The 27,432-nt window shown below is 44.3% G+C and overlaps 2 protein-coding genes across 7 annotated transcripts in view; one reads left to right on the top strand and one right to left on the bottom strand.

The window, feature by feature from the left end:
- Positions 1–9,811, bottom strand: part of INTS14 (integrator complex subunit 14) — a 37,142-nt gene extending 27,331 nt beyond the window's left edge. The window contains exons 1-3 of one of the 3 annotated variants that reach the window (XM_004276204.4): positions 9,783–9,811; positions 4,971–5,254; positions 2,069–2,176 (exon numbers count right to left, since the gene is read on the bottom strand). In XM_004276204.4, the coding sequence (XP_004276252.1) occupies positions 2,069–2,176; positions 4,971–5,192 (330 nt within the window). In that variant the 5' untranslated portion in view covers positions 5,193–5,254; positions 9,783–9,811. The other 2 variants (XM_033439902.2, XM_033439903.2) reach the window with 2 other exon arrangements.
- Positions 9,812–9,939: 128 nt separating this feature from the next.
- The window catches only part of SLC24A1 (solute carrier family 24 member 1), a 42,160-nt gene continuing 24,667 nt past the window's right edge, over positions 9,940–27,432 (top strand). For 2 of the 4 annotated variants that reach the window (XM_049705890.1, XM_049705889.1), the window contains exons 1-4: positions 14,190–14,324; positions 15,304–15,405; positions 18,804–18,941; positions 23,065–25,072. In XM_049705890.1, the coding sequence (XP_049561847.1) occupies positions 23,195–25,072 (1,878 nt within the window). In that variant the 5' untranslated portion in view covers positions 14,190–14,324; positions 15,304–15,405; positions 18,804–18,941; positions 23,065–23,194. Of the gene's footprint in view, positions 11,103–11,353; positions 11,447–12,481; positions 14,325–15,303; positions 15,406–18,803; positions 18,942–23,064; positions 25,073–27,432 lie in introns of those variants that run through there. The other 2 variants (XM_049705887.1, XM_049705888.1) reach the window with 2 other exon arrangements.

Below are 27,432 nucleotides of genomic sequence, written 5' to 3'. Positions count from 1 at the left end.
CAGTCCTTGGGAAGTCCTGGGTGGACTTCCCAAGCAATCCAGGGGAGGATTGTTTTTGCTCTCCCTAGCCTAGCCTAGTAACTTAACAAAAACAAACCAGTAAGTCAGTATTAGGTGGTTGCACCATGTGAAGTGCCAAGACTGACACTTACTTCTAAAGCCCAAGAATGCTTAATAGAGGTCCCCTGGAGAGATGTCATCTCTTAGGAAGACAGTCAAGGCAAATCCCTCTTCTAGGTACCAACAATTGCTACATAATGATTTACTTCTGCCACTAGCTTTTTCAGATGCTGTGTGATAATGAAATATTTCTTGTAATGTCAAAATGAGACAGACTTTACTCAGATAATGAAAACACAGTCCAGCTCTTTAAAAACTTGGTTAAAAACATTCCACATTAAAACAAATCTGTTTGATAGTAACTGATTATAAAAACAATCACTAATAACGTCCACCGTGTTTTGGACCTGGTTCACCCCAAAACTCACCAAGCAAGTCTAAGTGGATCCAGGCCCAGCTCCTTCCCCTCAGGGTACAGTATATCTCAAATTCAGATTCCTCCTTTTTGCAAAGGAAGAAAAAAATATTAAAAGGCAGAAGTCTGCATGGTGCACAAGGTCTGGCTCTTATGTGTTTTCTGAGTTTCTTCTCTAAAACCACTGAAGAAGTAGCAAATGAAACTGTGCTACCTGCTAGCTTCCAGTTCAGAAGATATTGACAACAAAACTTCACTTATTCTTTATATTGCTAGGAAATTAGACAGTCTGTATGCATGGTTTTATGAACTAATGTTTATGAAGCAAGGTGACAAAGGTTTTTATTTCTGAAAGGAAACTGATCAAAAGGTATTTACTGGCTTTTTTAGCAAGTGTCCACTAAAGTGATCTGATTTTTAACCTTTTAGTAGTAGCTCAGGGTCTTCACTAACCCATGAGTTCATACTGTATAAAATAACTCAACTACCTGAGTAAGAAAAAACAGTAAGAAAAAACAAAAAAGCTTAAAAAAAAAAAGCTGGGTTTATTGAGATATATTTCATAAGCAACAAAATTCACCCTTTTTAGTATATAGTTCTATGAGTTCTGACAAATGCATTCAGTGATGTAACCACTTCTACTATCAAGATACAGACCAGTTCCATCACTTCTCATATTCCCTCATGTTTTATTTGGGTCAGCCCCTAACCTTTCCTCACCACAAGGCAGCCACAATCTTATACTTATTTAAAAAACAAATATCGGTGATGCTACTGACACTACTGAGGAATCCCGTATTTGACCCTATAATAAAAAATCATATACTATGGCCCACTGCCTGTTTCTGTAAATAAAGTTTTACTGGAACAGAGCCATGCCCATTTATTTACTTATTACCTGTGACTGCTTTCATGCTATGACAACAGAGTTGAGGAGTTGCCACTGACACCCACAAAGCCTAAAATACGGAAAAAGTTTGCTGATTCCTGTTGTAGACTATTATGATTTTCCTTTTAGCAACTTTTCTGTTTTCTCCTTTAAAATATGCTACCACTTCTCAAAGAACCTGTTTATAGCAAACTTCCAATTGCTACAACTCTGCTCTGATTTGATGCTATATGTGGACCTATTGTGGACTCTTAAGGAAAGGGCAACAGATTTTATGACATACACCTCACTTTTTAGACAACCCAGGTAGTTGAGAAGGTTAAAAGTCTGCTGAATAAATGCTACACTGGAATAATGAAGATAGACTATATTGTACTGATGTTTACAATTATATCACTCAAAATTATAATCGCCCCTTCCAGGGGGTGTTCTAAAATTCCACTGTGAGCCCTTTGTGTTTTATACAAACAATGCTAGTTTGAGGTAAGTCAATTTACTAGGAGGATGCTTTCCTTAAGGCATATTTGTGCTGCTTTCTGAATATATTAGTGTTGATTTAGTGCCTTCTTTTAAAAAGATACCAAAAGTGTATAATACAGTTTGTGGAAATTACAATGTATGCTGTGTCAGAGCCTGAACAAAAATGAAGCGCCTCAGTGGTTAATGATTTTAACTTAGGGCAAAGAAAAAGAATTGATCATTACCTGACAAGGAATTGCACCACCCCATTCTTGCTGAACGATATTGCAAACACCAACTAATGCAGACTCCAAGCAGGTTTTATCATAATCATCCATATTACTTAGTGCTTCCTGATTGAATGAAAGATAAAATTGCTCATTATTATTTACTGTTTTAATTTGTTACCAGAAAAAAACATAAACTGTTCAAAGCATGAATGTTACACAGGGGACACTGTGTTTCTGAGAGCCCAAATCATACGTTCTTAAAGAAAAATGGTAAAAAAGATTTCCTCAACTATAAAGGATGATTAAAAGAGCTTCCCTGGGCTTCCCTGGTGGCTCAGTGGTTGAGAGTCTGCCTGCCGATGCAGGGTACATGGGTTCGTGCCCTGCTCCGGGAAGATCCCACATGCCGCGGAGCGGCTGGGCCCGTGAGCCATGGCCACTGAGCCTGCACGTCCGGAGCCTGTGCTCTGCAACGGGAGAGGCCACACAGTGAGAGGCCCGCGTACCACCACAAAAAAAAAAAAAAAAGAGCTTCCCTTTATTCTGTTCTCTCATCAGGTGAGAGTGAATTGTCCATCAAGTTCATATCTTTATTAAGTGGACCTTGAAAGAAATAATTAAAATGAAAAACGTTTGAAGACATCACAAAAATAATGACAAAATTTACTGAATACTATCATCATTCTAGGCATTTTACATGCATTTAATCATGACAACATCCTATAACGCAGTGGTCCCCAACCTTTTTGGTCAGGCACCAGTTTCGTGGAAGACAGTTTTTCCAGACGGGGGGTGGGTGGGGCGGGGCAGGGGATGGTTAAGGCGGTAATGTGAGCGATGAGGAGCAGCAGATGAAGCTTTGCTGGCTGCCCACTCCTCACCTCCCGCTGTGTGGCTGGGGGTGGGGGTTGGGGACCCCTGCTATAAGGTATAGATAATGAATCTATTTTTATTTTCTTTATTTAAAAAAAATTTCATTTATTTATTTTTGGCTGCGTTGGGTCTTCGTTGCTGTGCACGGACTTTCTCTAGTTGTGGTTAGCGGGGGCTACTCTTTGTTGCGGTGTGCAGGCTTCTCATTGCGGTGGCTTCTCTTGTTGCGGAGCACGGGCTCTAGGTGTGTGGGCTTCAGTAGTTGTGGCAAGCAGGCTTCAGTAGTTGTGGCACGCAGGCTTCAGTAGTTGTGGCTCACGGGCTCTAGAGCGCAGGCTCAGTAGTTGTGGTGCACAGGCTTAGTTGCTCTGCGGCATGCGGGATCTTCCCGGACCAGGGCTTGAACCCATGTCCCCTGCATTGGCAGGCGGATTCTTAACCACTGCGTCACCAGGGAAGCCCAATTAACCTATTTTTTAAATAAGGAAACTGAGGTACAAAACGATTAGGTCACTTTCCCAGGTCTTACATCTAGAAGTGGCAGAATCTAGATTTGAACCCAGTCAGTCAGACTCCAGGACTCAACCATTACTCTTCACTACCTATATAGCAATTCTTTAAATTTCAGAACTGCTGAACATCCAAGATTCTTAGTTTACTCATCTATAAGAAATCCAGTGCAATTAAAAAATGAAAAAAAAAAAAGCTTTTGAGTCACTTAAAAAAATGTGAGATAGGGACTTCCTTGGTGGTCCAGTGGGTAAGACTCCATGCTCCCAATGCAGGGGGCCTGGGTTCGACCTCTGGTCAGAGAACTAGATCCCACATTCATGCTGTAACTAAGAGTTCACATGCCGCAACTAAGAGTCCACACGCCAAAACTAAGAAGCCCACATGCTGCAACTGAGACTCTGCATTCCACAACTAAGGGTCTGCATGCTGCAACTGAAAGTTCACATGCTGCAACTAAGACCCGGTGCAGCCAAAATAAATAAATAGATTTTTTAAAAAAATGTGAGATAATAAATGATTTAACAAAATTTTATTATTTATATTTTAAAAAGCAAACTATACTGATCCTGGATTTCTAAACTGCCTAGCAACTATTAAACTGTTCATTTTAATTCCACAAACACTTACTGACTGCTCACTATGGGCAAGGAACTGGGCTAGGTATTGTTGGAAATAGTAATAATTTAGAGATGTTGTCAGAAAGTAATTCTTTGGCATATCACAGACAACACCTTTGGAAGGTAACACCTATCAATCAAGGTTTTAAAATGATTTCTTGGCATCTGTAAATCAAAGGCTATTTGTTGCGGAGGAAATATACTCCTGAATTACTCTAGAATAAGGATTTTGTAAGGAAGGACTATTTTTCTTTTTTTAAAATTTATTTATTTTTGGCTGTGTTGGGTCTTCATTGCTGCATGTGGGGTTTCTCTAGTTGCAGCAAGCGGTGGCTACTCTTTGTTGTGGTGCATGGGTTTCTCCTTGCGGTGGCTTTTCTCTTTGCGTAGCACGGGCTCTAGGTGCATGGGCTCAGTAGCTGTGGCTTGCAGGCTCAGTAGTTGTGCCGCATGGGCTTAGTTGCTCCATGGTATGTGGGATCTTCTCGACCAGGGCTCAAACCTGTGTCCCTTGCATTGGTAGGCGGATTCTTAATCACTGAGCCACCAGGGAAGTCCCTGGAAGGACTGTTTTTCATCTCAAGTTTTATAGAAAAGTAGAAAAGTGTTGAACCTAAAGATCCTGAACTTTAGGGGACAGGGCACTACATCCTGAGATGGTCCCCTCCCACAGAGAATTCCAGAAAACCAAAAGAGGAGGCTACAGCAACAACTCACAGCTCTAACTCATAGCTCTATCAAAGGCAGAAGGCCTACTGGTTATGAATCTTTGTTTTACAGTTATACTCAGATATTATACCCATAGACTTATCTTTAAATAATACCAGTTCTAAATATTCAGTGCAATATGATAATACTGTTTTCCTTCCTATAAATTGGGCCCGGTACATACAATAACTCATTCCTTTTTGTACCTGTAGGGTGTTATAATCTCTTGTGAAGGGAACCATCAATTCCCAGAGTGATGAAAAAACCACCAGAGCTGTAAACTCAAGCTTGTAATTTGTGGCCATGTGTTCAAACAGCATTGTCAAACCATGGGCTGCCAGGTGCTTGCGCTGATATTCCTCGGACCCCTCGATAGACACAGGTCGGGTCATGGAAAGGGATACGTCCATTACCACCACTGTAGGCATGATGAAAGTGATCCCAGTGTTCCCAGTCAGAATGTAAACAGATAGCTATAGATAGAGAAATGCTGTAGAAAATAAATATGATTAGGTCTTGCATGTCATGGAGAGAAAAAAGTATTTTTTTAATCATAATTTTAACCTAACTTTCCAGAAATAAGTGAAGGCAAACCCCATCTAAGTTGAGGTGAGGACAAATCTGCAGGGAATTCAGTGGGAGGGAAGCAAGCAGCTTAGTTCACTGTGAGGACCACTCCTAGAATCACCCACTAAATGGCCATAAATCAAGGACCATCTTAAATGTTTCTAGTAAAAACAAAATAAAACAAAATATTAAATTCAGGGAGCTCTTGAGTTGAATACTTTCAAATCTTAATATAACAACTTAATATAACAAACACTCCTACATCACCTCTCCGACACTTAATTTACTAAAGAACATTTCTAGTTGTCTTATGGTGGTACTTTTTGACAATCAACCATTCTTTTTGGGCACCTTCACTATCTTACTCAATACAGCAGTATTTGGGCAAGTGTTTGCTGAATTATCTTGTTGCCTAATGTCCTTTTTAAAAAAATTAAAATGAACGCAAAATATAAAAACAAAAAGTCGGGCTTCCCTGGTGGCACAGTAGTTAAGAATCTGCCTGCCAATGGAGGGGACACAGGTTCGAGCCCTGGTCCGGGAAGATCCCACATGCCGCAGAGCAACTAAGCCTGTGCACCACAACTACTGAGCCTGTGCTCTAGAGCCCATGAGCCACAGATACTGAGCCCAGGTGCCACAACTACTGAAGCCCATGCGCCTACAGCCCGTGCTCCGCAACAAGAGAAGCCACCGCAATGAGAAGCCCACGCACCGCAACGAAGAGTAGCCCCCATGGGCCGAAACGAGAGAAAAGCCTGCACGCAGCAACGAAGACCCAACGCAACCAAAAATAAATAAATAAAATAATAAAATAAAATAAATTAATTAAAAAAAAGAAAAGGCTAGTAAAGTCATAGTCCAAATTAGACAAAGCTGGAAATCATTAAGCATGACAAAAACAACAAACTGCTAGCCTCAGTAGTATTCACTGCAGATAAACGAGGCAACAGCTCTTTAACTATGAAGGAAAAGAGCAAAATTAAAGAATATGTATGACAGCTGGCAGTATCTCATGAAACTGTATAAAAGTCAAAATGTAGAAGAAATGGAGAAAACAAAGAGCTTTTAAAATTATGGATTGAGAATCAGCATGAAGAAAACATTTCTGTGCTCAAAAATAAAGAAAAAAGTTCCCAGATATACAGATCTGCTCTTGCTGCTGCTGCTACTCTATTATTAAGCAAACTATAGTCTACTCACACAATTAAATATCATATAGCTATAAATAAATCATACATATACAGATATCAGAAATATTTATATAGTATTAGTAACTGAGAAAAGCAGGTCACAGGCCTGTATGTATACACCGATTACAACTTCATAAAAATCATACTGCATATATTGCATATATACAATTTTGCATATATACAATTAGAGAACACTCAGGATGGACATAAACAAGTTAGAAATTTAATGTTCACTAATTTCTTTTTTGGAACTTACTTCAAAACACTTAACAGTGGCCAGAGGGCTTGTTTTAGTACAGTGTCCAACTGCAAACGTGTGCTATTCTAAAATTCCATTTGTAAGTAGGCTGTTGGGAACTCTGAGCATATTGCCTCACAGAAACAATGTTATAAATGGGGATCAGGGACTCATGTCAAGTAGGAAAAGCCTTTTTACCACATAATGGCCTTTCAAATACAAATGCCTCATGTATCCAACATCGATAAAGACTAAAGGAGATATATAAATTACTCTTCCAGACTCCTTTCCAAAATGTTTAACCATTTTGATAGAAAAAAACTAAAATGTGGGATTCCCTGGTGGTGCAGTGGTTTAAGAATCTGCCTGCCAATGCAGGGGACACGGATTCGAGCCCTGGTCTGGGAAGATCCCACATGCCGCGGAGTAACTAAGCCCGCGCACCATAACTACTGAGCCTGCGCTCTAGAGCTTGCAAGCCACAGCTACTGAGCCCACGTGCCACAACTACTGAAGCCCGCACACCTAGAGTCCGTGCTCCACAACGAGAAGCCACCGCAATGAGAAGCTTGCACACCGCAACCAGTGGCCCCACTCTTCACAACCAGAGAAAAGCCGACGCACAGCAACGAAGACCCAACGCAGCCAAAAATAAATAAAATAAATTTATTTTTTAAAAAAACCAAGGGGCTTCCCTGATGGCGCAGTGGTTGAGAGTCCGCCTGCCGATGCAGGGGACACAGGTTCGTGCCCCGGTCTGGGCAGATCCCACGTGCCGCGGAACAGCTGGGCCCGTGAGCCATGGCCGCTGAGTCTGCACGTCCAGAGCCCGTGCTCCGCAACGGGAGAGGCCACAACAGTGAGAGGCCCGCGGACCGCAAAAACAAAACAAAACAAAAAAAACCCCCAAAATGTGCATCCTTATTCTGCGCCTCATTAAGCACAGCATGTTAAACATAATTCACTCTGACTTAGCATCACAACTCTGAACACCAATACTGCCCAGCACGCTGCTGCCCTCATGTTTTAATTTATACCAGCATTCTCCCAAGTGTGTGCTGCACAACACTGCCCTGGAGGGATGCGCCAAGAAAAATGAGTTCAGGTCTTATTAAAGACACTGAGAAGCTCTATAGCAAAGAATCCAGTTTGTTAACTCTGTGTTTCCCATTTAACCCTTCTCTGATCATTAGTTGATGCCATGGAACAAGTCTATAGAACATACCCAGAAACACTGCCTTGTACTCAAGGGATCCAGGCTGTTGTGTTCTGTTTTGGTGCCTCCTCTTTGTAATTAAGTTTTGGACCATCATTTTGCATCCCACTTTTCTCTGTAATCATCCTCCCTCTTTCCGATTTGTTGCTTTTTGGCTACTATGAGCTGGAAAGCCAGGTAATCCAGCTTGCTAAAACTGTGTCCGAAGTCAAAGTTAACAGGCTCTGAGAGCCTGTGAGTTTCTTCTGCTGTCACGTGCATGTGCTTAGGCGTTATCAACTTGGTGCTATTTCATCTACTCAGTCTTTCCAGACCCTTTCTGGGTCTCACCTGTGTTGTTCAAGAAGTGAGGTCCTGTGCAATACTGGTTCAACTACACTACATTAGACGATAAGCTCAACAAGAGCAGGGACAGTGTGAGATTCTGCCCACCAATGTCTCCTCAGAACCTATCACAGCAGTGGGCACACAGTATGTACTTGACAAATACTTGATAATGACAAGTAAACTACCTCTCAGCACCAGATGTAACATTAATTTTTTGGCAAAACACGTTACAAATTTTAACTCTGGACACCAGAAACACACTTCCTCCTCTCTTCGTTCAAGCAGAGATATCAGGAACTCCTATGCCTCTACCCACGTATAGAGTTCCAGCTCCTATGGTATTCCCATTCAGGCACAAAGGTCTTTACGTTACTGAAAGCTGGGGATGCGGAGTACTGGCCTCATCTCTTAGGAGAATGAGAATCAGGATACACAGATTTAGATCATATATAAGAAAGCATTTCCAGCTCATGAAATCTGCTGTAACACTGGAATGGGTGACCATAGCTGGCAGGATTGCATTCTGGGAAGACACTTATGGAGCTGGCTCTTTCTTCAGACTGATGCATTTGTGTCCACCCCCCAAACACACCTTCCTAACAATGGCAAAGTCATGGGAAACCAATTTAGAACTCAGGTTGTCAGCACAGAAGTAAAAGATAGATGGATGTTCTTGAAGGGTGGTTCACTCAAGTAGCCTAGGCCTGATTAAAAAAAAAAAATCCCTGCCCACACAGTCCAGCAATTTTGTGAAAACACCATGTTACTTCTCTCTTGGGTTGATTCTTTCCCTAAGGTCCTCCACCCCACCCCCATAGCCTTCTCGTAAGTACAGTTTACATACAATGCTTAAGACAACTAGTGGTCTTCTTTTCTCAAGTAGCCCTCAGCCCCTTGATTTGGTCATCTCCATTAGCTACACATTTATAATTCTTCCCAGAAGGAGACAATTAGCTCGTTCATAAAGAAGTGATTCTGAGGAGTATCGCTCTTAAAGCGTGATTCCACTCGAATTTCTAGGGATCCGCTAACCTACTCTTAAGTTTGTCTGTTGGCCTCACATCTCTTGCCCGGATGAGTCCCCTCCACCGTTCTCGTTACAACTTCACCTCTAAAGTGCCAACCTGGAAACACAGAACTCCTACATTTGGATCGCGTCTGCCTGGGGATGTATTTTTACCTTAAAATCAGTCAAAAATCTTTAAGATCTGGAAGTCTCTTATGGGAAGAGGAGGCGAAGGGGGCCTGGGTAAGGGGCCGACATCGTGGTGCTTGTGCGGAGCTCTGGCGCGGCAGAGCGAAGGGAGAACGAAGGCAGTGGCCCGGAACTGGCGCCGCAGAGACGGCGCGGGGCGGCCACCTCGGCGGCGGAAAGGCCGGGGGTCGGCCCCGCGTTGTTCCCCGCCGCCGACCCCTTCTCCCGCAGCTCCAACAAGCAATCCAAGACAGCCTACGGTCTCCAGCGCCCTCTACTCACCCCGCGCCCATCACCGGTACGGTCCGTCACCAAACCCTTTCCGCCAGCGCGCCGCAGCCGGAAGTATATGGCCGCGCGACGAAACGGAACTCGGCGCCGGGTGTGCGCTAGGCGCTTGGGGCGGGGCTTTAAGGACGTCGTGGGCGGGGCGTTGACTCAGCGGAGAAGCTTCCCGGAGCGTCTTCCTCAGCGCTTCTCTTTGCAGCGTTTTGTTTGCGGCCACCGCCACGACCCCACTCCCCACGTAGTCCCCAGCTGCGCCGGGCCCGGGCTGTGTTCGCCTCTTCTCTCCCTTCTCGTTCTCGGGCTTTTCCTTATTTGTTTCTGGCCTCCTGCCCACCTGCCTCTCGTTGGCCCGTGGGCCTCACCTGTCTGGGTAACCCCGTGACCAATTCACACTGTCTCCTCACTCACCTGGGCTCGTTGGTGCACCAGCCTGACCCTCGCTGATATTTGCCCCTCTTCCCCGTCCCTCTTCAGACCCCTCCTCTGAACTAGTTGCCAGAATCCTCTTCCTACTCTATAAATTGTAATTCCTGCCTGAGGAGTGCTCATACTGAGCACGCTGTGTATTTTTCGTAGCTGACGTGAGCCAGTTTCCACGTCAAGGCTTTCCCTCTTGGTCTCCTCAGCCCGGATGCTCACTTTATCCCCGAACCCTTTGAGGGAAGTAGAGGGAGGGTTCAGTCATTTCCCCTGCCTTGGCCAAGGTGCGCTGCTGAGGGATTTGCACTTAGGCTTTCCTGTGAGTCATCATGGGCCCTCGCGTACCTCACGTCTCCCCACTTGGTGTCCCCATAGCAGCCTGTGCCTCAGCGAGGTCCTTGAGGGGACAAGGAGTGACTTGCTTTCTAACCTCTTAGAGAGCTAGCAAATGCCAGCTAGAGGTAGGCCTGAATGGATGCCAGCAGGCCCCTGGGTAGTTATGGTTCAAAAAACAATGCTGGACCACATAGGTTACAAGTGGGAACAGAAAGGCCTCTAGAAGGCTTTAGACCTTTGCCTCCTTTTCTTTTGGTTGGTGGGAGGGGGCAAGGTAGGAGGTGGGTCAAGGAGGGAGGATGCTTTGAACCGAACAACTGAGTCTGTCTGACTTGTTCTGTGGGAGAGTGTGGGCTCCAGTTGCTTGTAGTTCTTTCCTGTCCCCTCCTTATATCAGAGGTGGCAGAGGAAGGCGCATCACTCCATGGGAATGACCCTGTCAGCATCAGGGCCCAGGGGCAGGCAGACTGCCCTATTTGCTTCAGAACTTCTCTCCCCAACTTGGCTGGTTTCACCATCTCAAGACCCTTTTATGCTTGAGCAGGCACTGGAATCTAAGTAAGTAAGGCTGCATTCTGATTACTTCGTTATAGTTTCTTGTTCTTTCCCTAGTGGGAGGGATGTGGCCAAGAACGTGTGGGCAAGGGAATTTTCGAGCTACCCCTAATGTGATGATGACTTAGCCCTGCGGTCACTGTTCTCCTGGTAGTTCCAGCTCAGCTCCATGGACTGATTCATTACCTTACCCAGTCCTAAAGATTATTAGTTTGCTGATGGGTGATCACATCTTCTAGTTCCTCTGAATATAGGCTTTCAGGAGACCAGGGAAGCAAAAGGCAATCGATTAAAACTGATGATAAAAGGTAGGACTACCAAGAGGACCACATCACTTAGGGCAACTGGTAAGTGCTTTTGTTTTTGTTTTTTAATTCTTAGTAGAATCCCATTAAAAATCAAAAGGTTGTTGAGTGAATATAAAATCAGAGAACATTAGCACAAAGAGTTAGAAGGTCTTAAAGGAGAGGTCTTTCAAGCCATAGCTGGCTAATAAATTTCTTTTTCCCACTCAAGAGACCCTTAGCATTTGCATGGTTCCACACATACATTAAAGGAAATCGGTAAACAACTTCCTTTGCATAATCTATCATTCCCTTTATTTTTTCCTGCTTTGAAACAGTAGACAGCTGTCACAGAGGCTTCGAAAGGGAGAGTGATTTGGTCTCCAGTCTGGCAGAGTAAAGGTTAGTGACAGAAATAGCAAGCTGCTCACAGAAGCCACGTACTGGGTTCAAGGGAGGTTCATATACCCATCCAGTTCTCCAACAGCACGTGTTGAAAATGTAGATTCCCAGACCATGCTGACTGAATTGGAATTTCATGGGTTGGTGCCTGGAATCTTCATTGTTAAGTTCCCAAGATGATTTCCTTCCTCACCTACAGAGAGAAAGGGTAAGGAGTGAGTGAGTGAGGAAAAGGGGAAGAGAGAGGTTAGGGGAAGGCGGTGAGCCCACATTCCTTTTCTGTTCTTCCCTCCCTTTCCATTTTTGGTGCTGTCCTTTGCCCTATGTCTTCCTTCCTGCCTCCTCTAGTCTGGACCGTGTCCACTTCCAAATCATACTTCCAAGCTCCAGGCTATCTGCTTTCCCTCATCTTCCTACCCCATTCCTCTATTTTCACCAAAGTGAAAGTCCAAAGAAATTGTAGATATGACCCTTTTGTCTTCTTAAAAATTTTTATCATTGAAGATTTTCAAACACAGACAAAGATAGGGGAATAGCATAATAAATCCCCATGTACCCTTCACCCTATTTCTACTATCAACTCAATTCTCAGTCTTGTTCCATTTATACCCCTACCCACTTCTCCCCAACATATTGTTTTGATACAGATCACAGATAGCATAACATCTTGTCCATAAGTATTTCATTATGTAGCGTAACAGCTTGTCCATAAGTATTTCATTATGTATCTCTATAAGAGAAGGATTTTTTAAATTAATAAACTTTATTTTTAGAGCACTTTTAGGTTCACAGCAAAGTGGAGTGGAAAGTACAGAGAGTTCCCAAATACTCTGTCTGCACACACACAGCCTCCTCCACTATCAGCATCCCAGCACCAGAGTGATACATTTGTTATACTCTATGAACCTACATTGACACATCAATATCACCCAAAGTCCATAGTTTATTATAGGGTTCACTCTTGGTGTTGTACATTCTATGGGTTTTGACGAATGTATAATGACATGTATCTACCATTGTAGTATCATACAGAGTAGTTTCACTGCTCTAAAAATCCTTTGTGCTCTTTTTATCCCTCCCTCTCCCATGACTCCCAGGAACCACTGATCTTCTACTGTCTTCATGGTTTGCCCTTCTCAGAATGTCATATAGTTAGAATCATACAGTGAGCAGTCTTTTCAGATTGACTTCTTTTGCTTAGTAATATGCATTTAAGTTTCCTTTATGTCTGTTCATGGCTTGATAGCTCATTTCTTTTTAGTGCTATATAATATTCCACTGTTTGGAAGTACCACAGTTTGCTGAAGAATATCTCGATTGCTTCCAAGTTTTGGCAGTTATCACTAAGGCTGCTATAAACATCCTTGTGCATGGCTTTGTATGGGCATAGGTTTTTCAACTCAATTGAATAAATACCATGGAGAGAGATTGCTGGCTTGTATGGTAAGCATATGTTTAGTTTTGTAGGAAACTGCCAAACTGTCTTTCAGAGTAGTTGTACCATTATATATTCCCAGCAGCAGTGAATGAGAGTTCCTGATGCTCTACATTCTCACCAGCATTTGATGTTGTCAGTGTTCTGGATTTTCACTATTGTAATAGCTGTATAGTGGTATCTCATTGTTGTTTTAATTTGCAGTTCCCTAGTGTTACATGATGTTGAACATCTTTTCATATGCTTACATGCCATCTGTATATCGCCTTTGGTAAAAAGACCTGTTCAGGTCTTTTGCCCATTTTTTAATCAGGTTGTTTGTTTTCTTCTTGTTGAGTTTTTTTTTAAACATCTTTTATTGATTGATTAATTGATTGATTGATTTTTTGGCTGCATGTGGGATCTTAGTTCCCTGACCAGGGATAGAACCCACACCCCCTGCAGTGGAAGGTGGATTCTTAACCACTGGACCACCAGGGAAGTCCCCCTTGTTGAGTTTTAAGTGTTGTTTGTGTATTTTGGATAACAGTCCCTTATCAGACATGTATTTTGCAAATATTTTCTCCCAGTCCGACTTGTCTTCTCATTCTCTTGACAGAGAGAGACTTAAACCCACAACAATTACACTACCATTGTCACATTTAAAATAATTAACAATAAATCTCTAATATCATCAAATACCCAGTCAGCTTTCAAATATCCAGTTGTCTCATAAATATCACTGCAATCTCTTGATATATCTCTGAAATCTCTTAATCTATAGGTTTATTCCTCCATGTCTTTCTTCATTTGCAACGTATTTGATGAGGAAACTCTGACCTCCCTCTCAATCCTCCTTCAGTCTTTTCCACAGCATTTGAGAAAACCACAGAGCTTCCCTAGTCTAAAATAATGGAAAGACTCATTGAACAAAGAAGCGATTTTGTACAATTCCAGTTTCAATTAACTTCATCTCTGCTCTGTAAATAGGGGTGAATCTTATCCACCACTGGATCCTCAGGGTCTGGCACGTGACACTCGATATGCATTTGTGGAAAGAAGATAGGAGGGAAGGAAGAGAGGTTATTAGAAGAAAGGTCAAAGGGAGAAAACAGAGAAAATTTGGTGGGTACTACATTTGTCTAAGAAAGTAGAACTGAACTTCTTTATTTAGGACCCCCTCTCCTTTGAAAAATGTTGTAAACTCTAAGTTTTTAAAGGCCTCTCATGATCTGGGCCTGCATCTGTCTTGCCAGGCTCACTCTTCACCTTCTTACAACTTTGGTAGTATATTTCAATGAAAAAGCAGATAAAGCAAAACAAAACTAGTTTTAAAAAAGTTATAAAAGTAATTCATTTATATGGGAAAAATTCAAACAGTTTCAAAGTACATGAAGTGAGAAATTAGTGGTTTTTTCCTAGAAGTAACCACATATATCTCCTTGCCTCGAGTATGGTTCCAGCCGCTGGGTTTGAGAGATGAAGTACCAGGTCTTTTTGTTTGGTTGGTTTTATTCATTCTTTATCTACTGGTGACAAAAGTACAGCTATTCTTACATAGTCTTTGCAAAGTTGTTTCTACCTATGTGCATGTGTGTGTGTGTGAGTGTGTATATTCATTCCTTTTAATTGCTATGTAATTGACTATTGGAAAGATGTGATATCATTTATGTAACCAGTTTTCCATCAATGTTTAGATAGATTTCAGTTTTTGCCCTACAAGCAATGCTGGCAGACCATCGTTGGAGCTTTTCCTCTGAGGTGGGAAGCCACTGGAAAGTTTGGAGTATAGAGACCATGATCTCACTTACAGTTTAACAGCATCACTGTGCTGCTGTATCAGATTTACCCTCTATCCCCAGTGTCTTCACCAGCACTGGATATTAAATTTTTTAGTCCTTTTTAATTGATAAGCCAAAAAAAACCCCTCACTATTGCTTCAATTGACATTCCTTTGTAAAATCAGATTTGACAGGGTGAGTTTTACTCAGTGGGCTGTTTCACACTCACTCAGAGAGGAGTTGTTAATTGTTCTGGTACTGTGTGGATTCCTGCATGGCCACACTGAAGCCCTCTGATAGAGCCTGTCTGATCTCTCCTCTAGACCCCAGGCCCTTCGGGATGGGTACCTGACTGTGAAGCCAAAACCCTGTCTCTGAACTACTTACCAACATGAAGTGTCACCCCCTGCAATTCCCTGCTTCAGGTATGGCTCCAGCCACTGGCTTGGAGAGATGAAATGTCATGGGATGTTTGGCGGCTTATTTTGCTCATTTCCACTAGTGACAACTGCACAGTCATTTAAAAGAAATCCTATAAATGATATAATATAAACAATTAAAACAATATAAACAAAAGCTCTTGAACTATGACACAGTTCAGTATCTGACAGATCCAAGTGCTTCCACACAAGTTCTCACTGTACCTCTTAGAGCAACCCCATGAGGAAGTTCGTCATTCTTGGTTTTATAAGTGAGGAACCTGAGAATGAGAGACCTTTGGAGACTTGCTCCTGGTCAGATTTGTTACTTTATTAGAGTTTGCAAAGTACTAGAAGGTCAAATTCAGCCCCTAGCCCCATTTTGTTTGCCTTTAATATTTTTAAACTGTTTTACATTGGAATGCTTATAGATGGGTCATTCATTCTCTGTCCAGACACAGCCCTTATTACTCTCCACTGACTTTGAATAGAGCTGATTTAGCTTAATTTTATCCACCCAGGCCCTGAAGGCATTGGATTTTGCACCCCCTGCCAAATCTTGTCTAATTCCACCATGCAACTGTAGGGTCGATATCAACTCCTGAGGTAGGCCCAGAAATAAACCAGCCTCAACCACAAACCCTCAGTGTCAGGTGCAAAGCCTAATTCCTTCTCCCTCCTGTTCTAATAGAACCATGGGAAAGGCCTTGAGCTGCAGACGGTGGGAGAGGAAAGGCCTACCTGCCATCCTGCCCAGCCCCAAAGCCCTGCCTTCCTCAGCCCCCGATATTATTGTGAGAGTCACAGCTAGATTTACCTCACCTGTCCTGCCACCCTGTTCCAGGGAGAGGATAAAATAAGACAACTTTATAGAAAAAGCAGATCAGCTTCCCCTCCTTGGTGGTGCTGGTCTCTCTCCAGCAGTCTGATCTCTGAAAGGCTGTGAGCCTTTATGAGTGGGCATCTCCCCACCCCACACATGTGTAGCTCAGGTGCTCCATCTCTGAGCATCTCCTCACTGGGATGTACATTTTCAGTCCATCAACAAATATATTAATTAATTTATTTATTTTTAAACAGAGGCACAGAGTTATTTATTTATTTATTTATGGCTGCATTGGGTCTTCGTTGCTGCACGCGGGGCTTTCTCTACTTGTGGCGAGAGGGGGCTACTCTTCGTTGCAGTGCACAGGCTTCTCATTGTGGTGGCTTCTCATTGCAGAGCACGGGCTCTAGGCACGTGGGCTTCAGTAGTTGCAGCACACGGGCTCAGTAGTTGTGGCTTGCGGGCTCTAGAGCACAGGCTCAGTAGTTGTGGTGTACGGGTTCAGTTGCTCCACAGCCTGTGGGATCTTCCTGGACCAGGGCTCGAACCCGTGTCCCCTGCATTGGCAGGCGGATTCTTAACCACTGCACCACCAGGGAAGCCCCAACAAATAAATTTTTTGAGTGCCAGACACCGTTCTGGACTCTGGGGTTTCAGCCGTGATTAAGACAGGAGCTCACCTGCTAGTAAGAGATTAATGCGAACATTAATCAGGTTATTACACAGTAAAGCGTTGTCACAATGGAATGCATGGAGATCTGCTTCCCACCAACACAGTCTGACTATGATCTCCAAAAGCAGAATAACAACAACGGTACCACCACTGTTAATGTGTTTTACATATTAACATATAACTTAATTCTTACAATAAGCCTACCAAGCAAGTAGTGTCATTATCACCCTCATTTTACAGTCATTGAGAAGTTAAATCCTTGCCTAAACTCACACCACTGGTACAGACAATGCTTCCACTCTTGGTTGAGCAGCAAAATTTTCTATAGCCTGTTGAATTTCAAAGTGTGCCATAACCCCATGAGAACAAGACATAAGGAACCAGGTTTGCCCCCAACAGTTGGGAGTTAGGTTAGACGCTAGAAAGAACTCCTTGGTAACAGTTAGGAGTGTATGAGAGAAAGGAATCCTTTTCTGAGTATTTTTCCTCTCCTGAATTTTCTTTTTATTTGGCCGTGCCACATGGCGGCCTGCAGAATCTTAGTTCCCCGACCAGGGATCAAACCCACACCCCTTGCACTGGAAGTGTGGAGTCTTAACCACTAGACTGCCAGGGAAGTCCTCTCCTGAATTTTCTATATTGCACATATAATGTAAAAATAGAGGAATTATTCTAGAAAAAAAAGATCACTCATAATTTCCCCTCATGAATTGGGTTCCTTTTTCCATCTTTCTGAACCAAACTGTGACTGTGTTAGACAGTTGGTGTAACTAGATCTGGTTTTGCCTGCAGCACTCTTAAGAGGCAACGATGTGGTAACTAGCAGAGGTCAGCCCCTCTACCCAGGCTTACAACACCCAAAGTGACCCCTGGACACCCAGAGATGAAGACAGCTCTTCCACAGAGAGTGAGCGCCGCTGTGTGCTTGAGCAGAGGGGTCTGGGTACCTTCACTCAGGGTGAAATAGGGCAGGGATGAAGCTGTGAGGGATTACCTGATATTTCAGATGGAAGTAATCAAAGCAGCATGCTATCCCTGTACCTTGGGGGAAACAGAGAAGGGAAAGAGCAGCAATCAGTAAGTATCAGGCAGAGTTAGCTGAATGATTGAAATGGTTTCCAGGTGAGTGGGTAGGATCATGAGACACCCCCCGCCCCCACTGCCTTGCTCCACTCCCATATCAGTCAGCTCCGGCCAGGAGCTAGACGCACAATTCCTCAGGTATCTTGGGATTGTGGACAAAGGATGTTGCCTGCCATATCAGTAAACAAAGGATGACGTGACCGTCAAGCCATCAGCCACTACAGCTGCCCCACACTCCCTCCCAGTGGTGCAGCCGGAGGGGAACTCAGGATGGAGATAAACAGGCTCCTGGCCCTAGATACTTAAGGTACATATCAAAGGAATAATTTCATTAAGTCCAGATGCTTGCATCTTCCCATACATAGAAAAACACTAAACTCATTAACTTGAGATGTCTAGTTTTCCTTTAACTAGCAGTAATCTTTTTTTTTTTTGCAGTACGCGGGCTTCTCACTGTTGTGGCCTCTCCCGTTGCGGAGCACAGGCTCCGGACGCGCAGGCTCAGCTCAGCGGCCATGGCTCACAGGCCCAGCCGCTCTGCGGCATGTGGGATCTTCCCGGACCGGGGCACGAGCCCGTGTCCCCTGCATCGGCAGGCGGACTCTCAACCACTGCTCCACCAGGGAAGCCCTAGCAGTAATCTTTTGATGTTCAACTACCTGGGTTTTCTGCAAAAACTCCTGTGTATCCTGGCTCCTCCCTTACCTCTTCAGAGTAGTCCCTCAGAACTATCTGAGAGGCTGTATCCTGGGCTTAAGTCCTTAGTAATTCCCCAAATAAAACATAATTCTCAAGTTTTAGGTTGTCCTTTTTTTTTTTCAGTTGACAGTTTGGGTGACCTTAAAGGGACCCAGAGCAGACTTCCCTCCGTCACCTGAACTCTAGGAGGAACCAGAGCCTTGGTACCAGCAGAGGCCTCTTGTGCCCATTCGCCTCCTTGGAGAGTCCAGATGAATTTGGGTGAGTTTCTCCTGGTTCTCAGATCTCCCGATTATTGGTTGATGTTCCTGAGTTTTAATTGGCAGTGTACAATAGGTACCTGGCTACCCAGTTGAAAGATATGGGGTGGGGTGGGGACCTGGTTGAAAGACATTGGGAAAAAGTACCTCCCAGCTGAAAGATACTAGGGGAGCCTGGTTGAAAGACACTAGGTTGCTCAGTTGAGTGACACTGAGCTGTCTAAACTGGGTGATTAGGTAAGAGACTGGCCTAACATCTTTCCTAAATGAGGGGCATCAGAAAGCCAGCCTCCAACTAATACCCCAGCCAGGTTTATGTATATACAAACTTAGCTACAAGTACTTACTTAATTGGGAATTAAAGGAAATCTCTCCCTGAAAATGGCCAATATGGGGCTTTTTATTGTGTAAGCAGTTAAGTTAGAGAAAGCCAGCTTGATAAAACGTTTTTTCAGAATTCTGACCTTAAAGAAATAAAAGCCCTTCTAGGGAGAACTTGCAGTTCTCTCCTTGTGTCTTTGAGATGTGAAGGTTCTACCTGATATTCTTAGAAGTGTGTGTGTGTGTGTGTGTGTGTGTGTTTTGAGAGCTTGGTCTCTGCCATCTGGGCGGTACACATATGGTGTACATTTGACAGCCAGTCGAATAGACTGGGATTCTGAGCAGTTTTTTATTGTTGTTTTTGGTCTGGCTGTGCCAGCTCTCAGGGAAATTTGTCATAAGGGGTCCCAGCCAAGAAGGGGCCTTTGTCATCTTAACCTTCATTGCATCCACCTGTACAATGAAGGCCCTTTACTTTCTTAGACTGTTTTTGGAAGTAAACTTTCTAGATTTTGTGGAGGCTACATCTTTTGCACTCTCTTATGGGGATGCCCCTTGCATCTTACTGGTTTGAGTCGCTATTAAAATACTACTCGTCAGTGGCCAAACAATGGATCTTTTAAATTGTAAAACTTTATGTAGAATAATCGTAATAGTGCAACTCTAGGTATGGGAAGAAGCAGAAAATATTTCCTGGATCATAATAGACTAGTAAGACAGGAGATCCAGAGAAATTTTTTTTTTTTTTTTAGACTGTGCCATGCGGCTTGTGGGATCGTAGTCCCCCGACCAGGGATCAAACCCGGGCCCCGGCAGTGAAAGCGTCAAATCCTAACCACTGGACCGCCAGCCTATTCCAGAGAATTTTAGATTATCAATAGGGCCTGATCCAAAAAGTAGCACATTGAGTGGCCTATCAACAGAATCTTTGCCTGATCCAGGAACCACTTCCTAGAGCCATGAGACAAAATTGGTCATAAAATGCCTCCCAAATGTTGGTTGAATTTATGACCAAGAGGAAGTGCTGTGGACAAATAATGTCACCTGCCATATCAGTAAGCAAAGCATGTTGTGGCCATCAAGCCATCAGGCACTTAAGCTGCCCCCACCCCCATAAGTAAGGTGCATATCAAAGGAATAATTTCATTAAGCCCAGACTCTTGCATCATCCCATATATAGAAAATCAGTTAACTCAACTTGAGATGTCTGGTTTTTCTTTAACTCGCAGTAATATTTTGGTGTTTGACTACCTGGGGTTTTTTGGCAAAAGCTCCTATATATCCTGGCTCCTCCCTTACCTCTTTGGAACAGTCCCTCAGAGCTATCTGAGAGGTTGTGTTCCAGGCCTAAGTCCTCAGTAATGCCCCAAATAAAACATTTGGTTTTATTTACTTTTAGGTTGTGTATTTTATTTCAGTTGACAGTATGTCCCAGCCTGCACTGGGGAGATCTGTCAGTGCCCTCTCCCTCAAGAATTTCCCTTAGGCCTAATAAAATATTTTTCATGTGTGAAATGCTTTAAAGTTTGTAAAGTATTTCTCTCACATTCCCTCATTTTTAAAAATAGATTTTATTTCTTAGAGCAGTTTTAGGTTCTACAGCAAAATTGAGTAGATATTCCCTTATTTTTAACTTTGATTGTCACATCCACCCTTCAAATAGGTAGGACAGGTGTTATTATCTCTCCATTTACATTTAAATTACATTTAGAATCACACAGTAGCAAACAGAGCCTGGTGCTAACTGAGGTCTTCTGATCTTTTAAGCCTCAGGCACTTTCTCTTGGTTCCCACAGAGTGCCTTCAGAATCTTTCCAAATCTTTCCGGAAACTGTGGATCATCTCTCATTCTCAGAGCTTAGAAATTAGTTTGAGAAGTTCCCCCAGTTTCCCCCTTGAATGGAGGGGCCCACAGAGAATCCATCTGTCTTTGGGGGAAGGTCTACTCTCTCAGGCTCTGGCAGAGACAGTGGGACCCAGAACTTGTACAATGCCCTGATAAGCTTCTTAGAGGCGGGGATTAGCAGGGATTGGATATCCTTCCCCTGAGATGCCCTTCATACCTGACCCTGCCTTGAATTAGGATTCCATAGGGGAGCTGGGAGCAGGAGATGGGGTGTTCCCTGCTGTACAGCTTCAGACTCACTCTTTGAGACCCTGGATTCTGACAAGTTTCCAGAACTGAGAAGATACCCAGATGTCCAGGTTTGAAGGTAAATTATGTGATTAGGTAGGAGGGATCAGCTGGGGTGCCAGCTCAGCTCTGTTACATAACAGTGGCACACCAGAAAGAGATACTCTCCAAAGTTTCTTTTGGAGATTCAGAGTGTTGAGTATATGGCGAGGGTTAGATAGACAGGGAGATGGTGGAAAGACAATGATAGGAATCAAGGACAAAGAAGGAAATTCACTTATTCCATACTTATTTTGCTTTTTAAGACAATTGTATTTGCATTGCTAATTAGTGTGGTATGCTGGAAAGACTGGGACTTTAGAAAGCTCATCTGCACTGCTGCTCACTAGCTGTGTGATGTTGAGCAAGTCACATGTCTCTGGACCTCAGTTTCTTCATGTCTCAAATGGGGAGTTGCATTAAACAGTGTCAGTAATTCATTCCACCTTTAATGACCTAAGATTCTATGAGTTATTCATCTAACTTGTAATATATTACTTCTTATGCAAAACTGATCATTTCTAGTTATTGTTTTGTAATAACCTGTGGACATTGATTAGAGATTTCATATTTAGTTGGGCTGGGCTTCTCTGCCCTTCTTTATAAATTGAGAATTCTTTGAGGGCCTTAAATGTTTTTCCCTCCTGAGTCCTTATGTAAAACTAACCCCTACGGGGCATTGATTCTGTACAATGCTTTTCCCAGACCAGATGTGTTTTTACTCTCCCAACATTCCTGTGACATAGCAATTGTATTACTATTTACATAGATGGGTATTGTTATTACTATTATTATTTCTATGAAATTAAATTTAAAATATTATACAATGCACAGGATAAAAAGGTTAAACAGTTAGACTGAACAATAGGATATATTGAAAAGTAAGTCTCCCTCTGATCCCTGACCATTAGTTTCCCTTTTCCAGATGTCCTTTCAGAGATAATCTTTGCATAATCAGTGCATATGTTATCATGCCCATTTTACAGATGAAGCACTGAGGTTCAGCCTGTCCGGGGTGACACAGCTAGTAAGCAGCAGGTCTGGGAACCTAGCCTTTGACTCTATTCCCCATGTTCCTCCCATGACACCACACACTGTCTGGGAAGCTTCATGACGTTAAATTTTAAGCTTTGTCCTCTCTGAATGATGGTGGAATCATTTTAAAATCAGTCCAGTAAAAACACATAGAGCCTTGTACTGCTTTCCACTACTGCCCCTTTCTGTCTAAAGCTTAAAATCATATCTCCTTACTTCCCTTTTGCCTTGGATAAGGTGAGATTTGTGGCCTGGGACACCAGCTACAGATGACTGAGCTCCCAGCAACTCTGACTGGACCTGCAGAGTGTGGGCAGACCTCTTGCAAGGATCCCTAGGAGGGCTGGGTAGACCCAGCTCAGGAACCTGGGTTGCCGGCATGCCTATACAGCAAAGAGGACCCCAAGATGCTCTTTTTCCCATGAGGAGACATTGCCCCCTGGAGCAGGGGGCAGGGGTTGTTTTGTTCCAGCAGAAACAACTGCCTTTCACTACAAAGGCCCCTGTGTGAATAGTCACTCTTCCAGATGAGGGTTTGGTGGATCCCAGCTCTCTTTTTAGGAGCAAATAACCTCTTCTTTTTTCTTCTTTCTAGGTTTGTGGTTACCCCCTGGCTGGGCTTCATGGAGAAATCTTCTCTGATTTCTAATCTAAATCCCAGAGCAGCCCCCATCTTTCAGTGGACAGAATGAGAGGCCTTCTGTAACCAGGCATAACTGGCCATCATGGGGAAATTGATCAGGATGGGAGTGCAGGAGAGGCGGTTACTCTGGCCAAAGCGGCTTCATTGGAGGCGCCTCCTCTTCCTATTGGGAATGCTGATCATGGGTTCCACCTACCAGTACCTGAGGAGCCCCCGGGGGCTCCCCTCACTGTGGGCAGCAGTCTCTTCCCAACACCCTGTAAAACTAGCCAGCCGGGACCTTTCCAACAATGAGATGATGATGGTGAGCAGTGACCCTCCAAAATCTAGCCCTGAGATGGAGGTTGAGACATGGGCACCCCAAGCCACAGTAGGCAGAGATGGAACAACACCTGGTGTAACAATGGAGAACACCCCCAGTATACCTAGAAGAATAGCCAACGTCATTCCAGCAACACCCAAGAGCAGCGACAGCCCAGCAGCAGCCCGCAAAGAAAAAGTGAAGGAAGACACCCCAGCCACACCCAGTGGAGCACTGAATCACTACCCTCCAACTTCAGGCAGACCAGTGGTAAATAATTATACCCCAGCAACACGCAGGGGAGAAGTGAAGAGCTACCGCCTAACTCAAGCCAGGGGAAAGGTGAGGAAATACACCCCATCCCCACTTGGTAGGATGGTGAACAGTTACGCCCCATCCACATTCATGACAGTGACCAGGAGCCATGGGATCACCCCCAGAGCAACAGTGAAAGACAGTGAAATTATGACAACCAACAAAATACTGGAGACCAACCCTTCCAAGAGAGTATTGGGGGAAACCACCCCAACTCCTCTCAAGGGAGTAACTGATAACGCCCTACCCTTCCTGATAAATGACTTAGAAACCGACATCTTGACTTCTCCAAGGAATGTGGCAGAAGAGAAGACCCTAACTACCACCAGAAGAGTGGACAATAATAGCTCAACCAACCACCGGGGGTTAGTGGGAAAAAACAGCCTGACAACACCCCAAGGAACAGTCCTGGAGCACACCGCAGCCACCTCTGAGGGGCAGGTGGCAGTAAGCATCACGACAGAAACCAAAGCCTCTACTGCTGCGTGGAAGGCTAGGAATCCCTCGTCCAGAACCAGTGCACCGACCGTTGGAATATCCTCAGCCACCTTCTGGGGGCTGGTGAAGAACCCTTCACCAGCACCCACCACTCCAGCAACTCCCAGGGTCAGGGCAAGTCCGACCACTCAGGTCCATCACTGTGTGGTTGTGGAGCCAGTCCCAGTCTCGTCCACTGTCCCCTCCCCCAGTCTGACAACAGCTGGGATGCCAGAGACTCCCAGTCCCTCAGTACTGCCTTCTGGGCAGCCAGACCTCCACCCCAAGGCAGAGTACCCCCGAGACCTGTTCAGTGTGAAGGAGCGGAGGCAGGGCTGGGTGGTCCTGCACATCTTTGGCATGCTGTATGTGTTTGTAGCCTTGGCCATCGTTTGTGACGAGTACTTTGTCCCAGCCCTGGGTGTCATCACAGACAAGCTGCAGATCTCTGAGGATGTGGCAGGTGCTACCTTCATGGCTGCTGGAGGCTCTGCCCCCGAGCTCTTCACCTCCCTCATCGGCATCTTCATCTCCCATAGCAATGTGGGCATCGGCACCATAGTGGGCTCTGCGGTGTTCAACATCCTCTTTGTCATTGGCACTTGTGCCCTCTTCTCCCGGGAGATCCTCAACCTCACCTGGTGGCCCTTGTTCCGTGACATCACCTTCTACATCCTTGACCTAATGATGCTCATCCTGTTCTTCCTGGATAGCCTCATTGTCTGGTGGGAGAGCCTGCTGCTTCTGCTGGCCTATGCCCTCTATGTGTTCACCATGAAGTGGAACAAACAGCTTGAGCTCTGGGTGAAGAAGCAGCTCAGCAGGAGGCCAGTGGCCAAGGTCATGGCCCTAGGGGACCTTAGCAAGGTAAGAACAGGTTGGCTCAGGCTTCTCTGCCCCCTTTTGGGCAAAAGGGGTGGGGGAAAGCCAGGGACTGAAGAATGGAAAGTGCTAGGTCAGACCTCAAGAGATGAGTGAGTGTTCTGGTTCCCTTGCAATGCATTCAATATTTATAGAGTCCTGTTCTCTGCCAGGCACTATGCTGGGGCTTTTGCAGGAGTGAACTTGGGTCAGCCCTTAATCGTCCTATAAAATGGTTATTATTAGGATCCCCCGTTGGCAAGGGAAGAAACTGAGGCCTAATGAAGTTAAACCACTTGTTCAAGGTCACACAGCAAATAGATGGTGGGGCCAGGATGAACCCGGGTTGTTCTGATTGGGTCTACAGAAATGACATTTGAGCTGGGCTTTGGAGAATGTCCAAGGAGATATCAGGCAGGGAAAAATGATAAAATGGGCATGGTGTGTAGGGTTTATCTAGCACCCTCACTTTCATTTAATCCTGTTTATTCACATTCCAGACCTGGAGGGGCTGGTAGTTTGGTTAGGATCTGAGAAGGAGGAGGCTTTTTGAGTTTTGTTTTGTTTTTAAAATATTGAAGATGGGAGCTCCACTCATCCACTGACAAGCCAGCCGTGAGTGCAGAGCCCTTTCTCTGTGCTGACTGGAGACTGAGAGCTCCAACTCTGGGGCATTCTTCTGACCCCATAGTTCCTTTCCAAGAATTTCTCTGCCCCTGTGAGGGACCTTCCTGCTAAATTCATTGCATGATTCAATAATCTGGATAGTGAAATTTAATTGGGAAAGTGATCTCTAAAAATTCATCCCCAAGTATTTTGTTCCTTGAGACTCCAAAGTGAGGGTTCCCTAGGGAACGCAGACCCCCATTTCTCTCATGCTCCTAAAGGGTGAGTTTGGGCAAAAGTTGGTTCATAGCCTGCCTGTTTCAGATCTCAGGCCACTAGTGTGAGCAGAATTTTGCATGCAAAGAGTGGAAGGATTTAGCTGCTTAATCCAGTGCAGTTTTGATGAGTGGGCAGGATGGAGACCAAACTCAGCAACGTGTCTCAGAGATGTGTGATACAAGGAGATGAAATGTACTTCCTTTAGGACTTCTGAGGTATGTGTGGTGTTCAGAGCATAGAATTGAGAGTCAGGAAACCTGGGTTCTAATCCAGTTCTGCCTCTAACTATGTGACCTTGGACAGGTCCTTTCCCATCTCTGGCGGAAATGACAGAGTCCAACTAATCATGCAAATGTTCTGTGTAGCGGTAACATTCATTGATAATGTCTTGTGTCTAAATGAGTTCTGTTCTGTCAGGCCCAGCACAGCTGTTGTTTCTCTGATCTGGTCAGCCGACCTCCAATTAGTACATTTTTGCAGATGGCCCAAAAAGGAGAAATATCCTGCCCAGGGTTGGACAGCCAGAAGGTATCCTCACTGGAATGGGAACCCAGTATCCTAACTCCCCATTCGGTACTATTTCCCTCCAGATGACTGCTCTTAAGAAGCCAGAGGCTTAAAAAAGAAAGGGAGGCTCAGAGCATTACCTCATTTAATATGAGGAAACAGGGTCCTCCCTCCTCATGAAGTTCTCAGGGCAGGCTTTGCTGAGGGTGGCCATGAAGTCTGGTACTATTCTCTGAGAAAGTATCTAATGCCTTGGTATACATTAGGCCAGCAGTTTTCAAAATTGGGACTTACCTGGTGGGCCAGTGGTTAAGACTTCACCTTCCGATGTAGGGGGTGCGGGTTTGATTCCTGGTCGGGGAGCTAAGATCCCACATGCCTCATGGCCAAAAGGCCAAAATGTAAAACAGAGGCAATATTGTACCAAATTCAATAAAGACTTTAAAAATGGTCCACATCAAAATGCCTCTTGACTTGCCTCCCAGTCCTTCATAGTAATTCTGTTTTTATTTAAACTCTGCAAATTCTCAATTTTCAATTTTGTCAGAACTAGACCATCAAAGCAAAGCTTGCCAAGCAAGTAAAGCATAATCATGATTTCAAAAGAGAATTTGTAACTTACTTAAAACATTCTTCAAGGCCTTTAGTAGCAGTTCTTTGCCAACCAGTGAGAGCAGTGCTGATTACAACTGTTCTTATCTATTTATTGAAACAGATCCAGTATGAATTTTTTTTTTTTTTTGCGGTACGCAGGCCTCTCACTGCTGTGGCCTCTCCCATGGCAGAGCACAGGCTCCAGACGCGCAGGCTCAGCGACCATGGCTCACGGGCCCAGCCGCTCCGTGGCATGTGGGATCTTCCTGGACCGGGGCATGAACCTGTGTCCCCTGCATCGGCAGGCAGACTCTTAACCACTGCGCCACCAGGGAAGCCCCAGTATGAATTTTATTAACAGCATTATTAAAAAAAAAAAA

The sequence above is a fragment of the Orcinus orca genome, chromosome 2 (genome assembly GCF_937001465.1).
Source record: "Orcinus orca chromosome 2, mOrcOrc1.1, whole genome shotgun sequence".
Classification (NCBI taxonomy): Eukaryota; Metazoa; Chordata; class Mammalia; order Artiodactyla; family Delphinidae; genus Orcinus; species Orcinus orca.
This window is presented reverse-complemented; position numbering and strand designations above follow the sequence as displayed.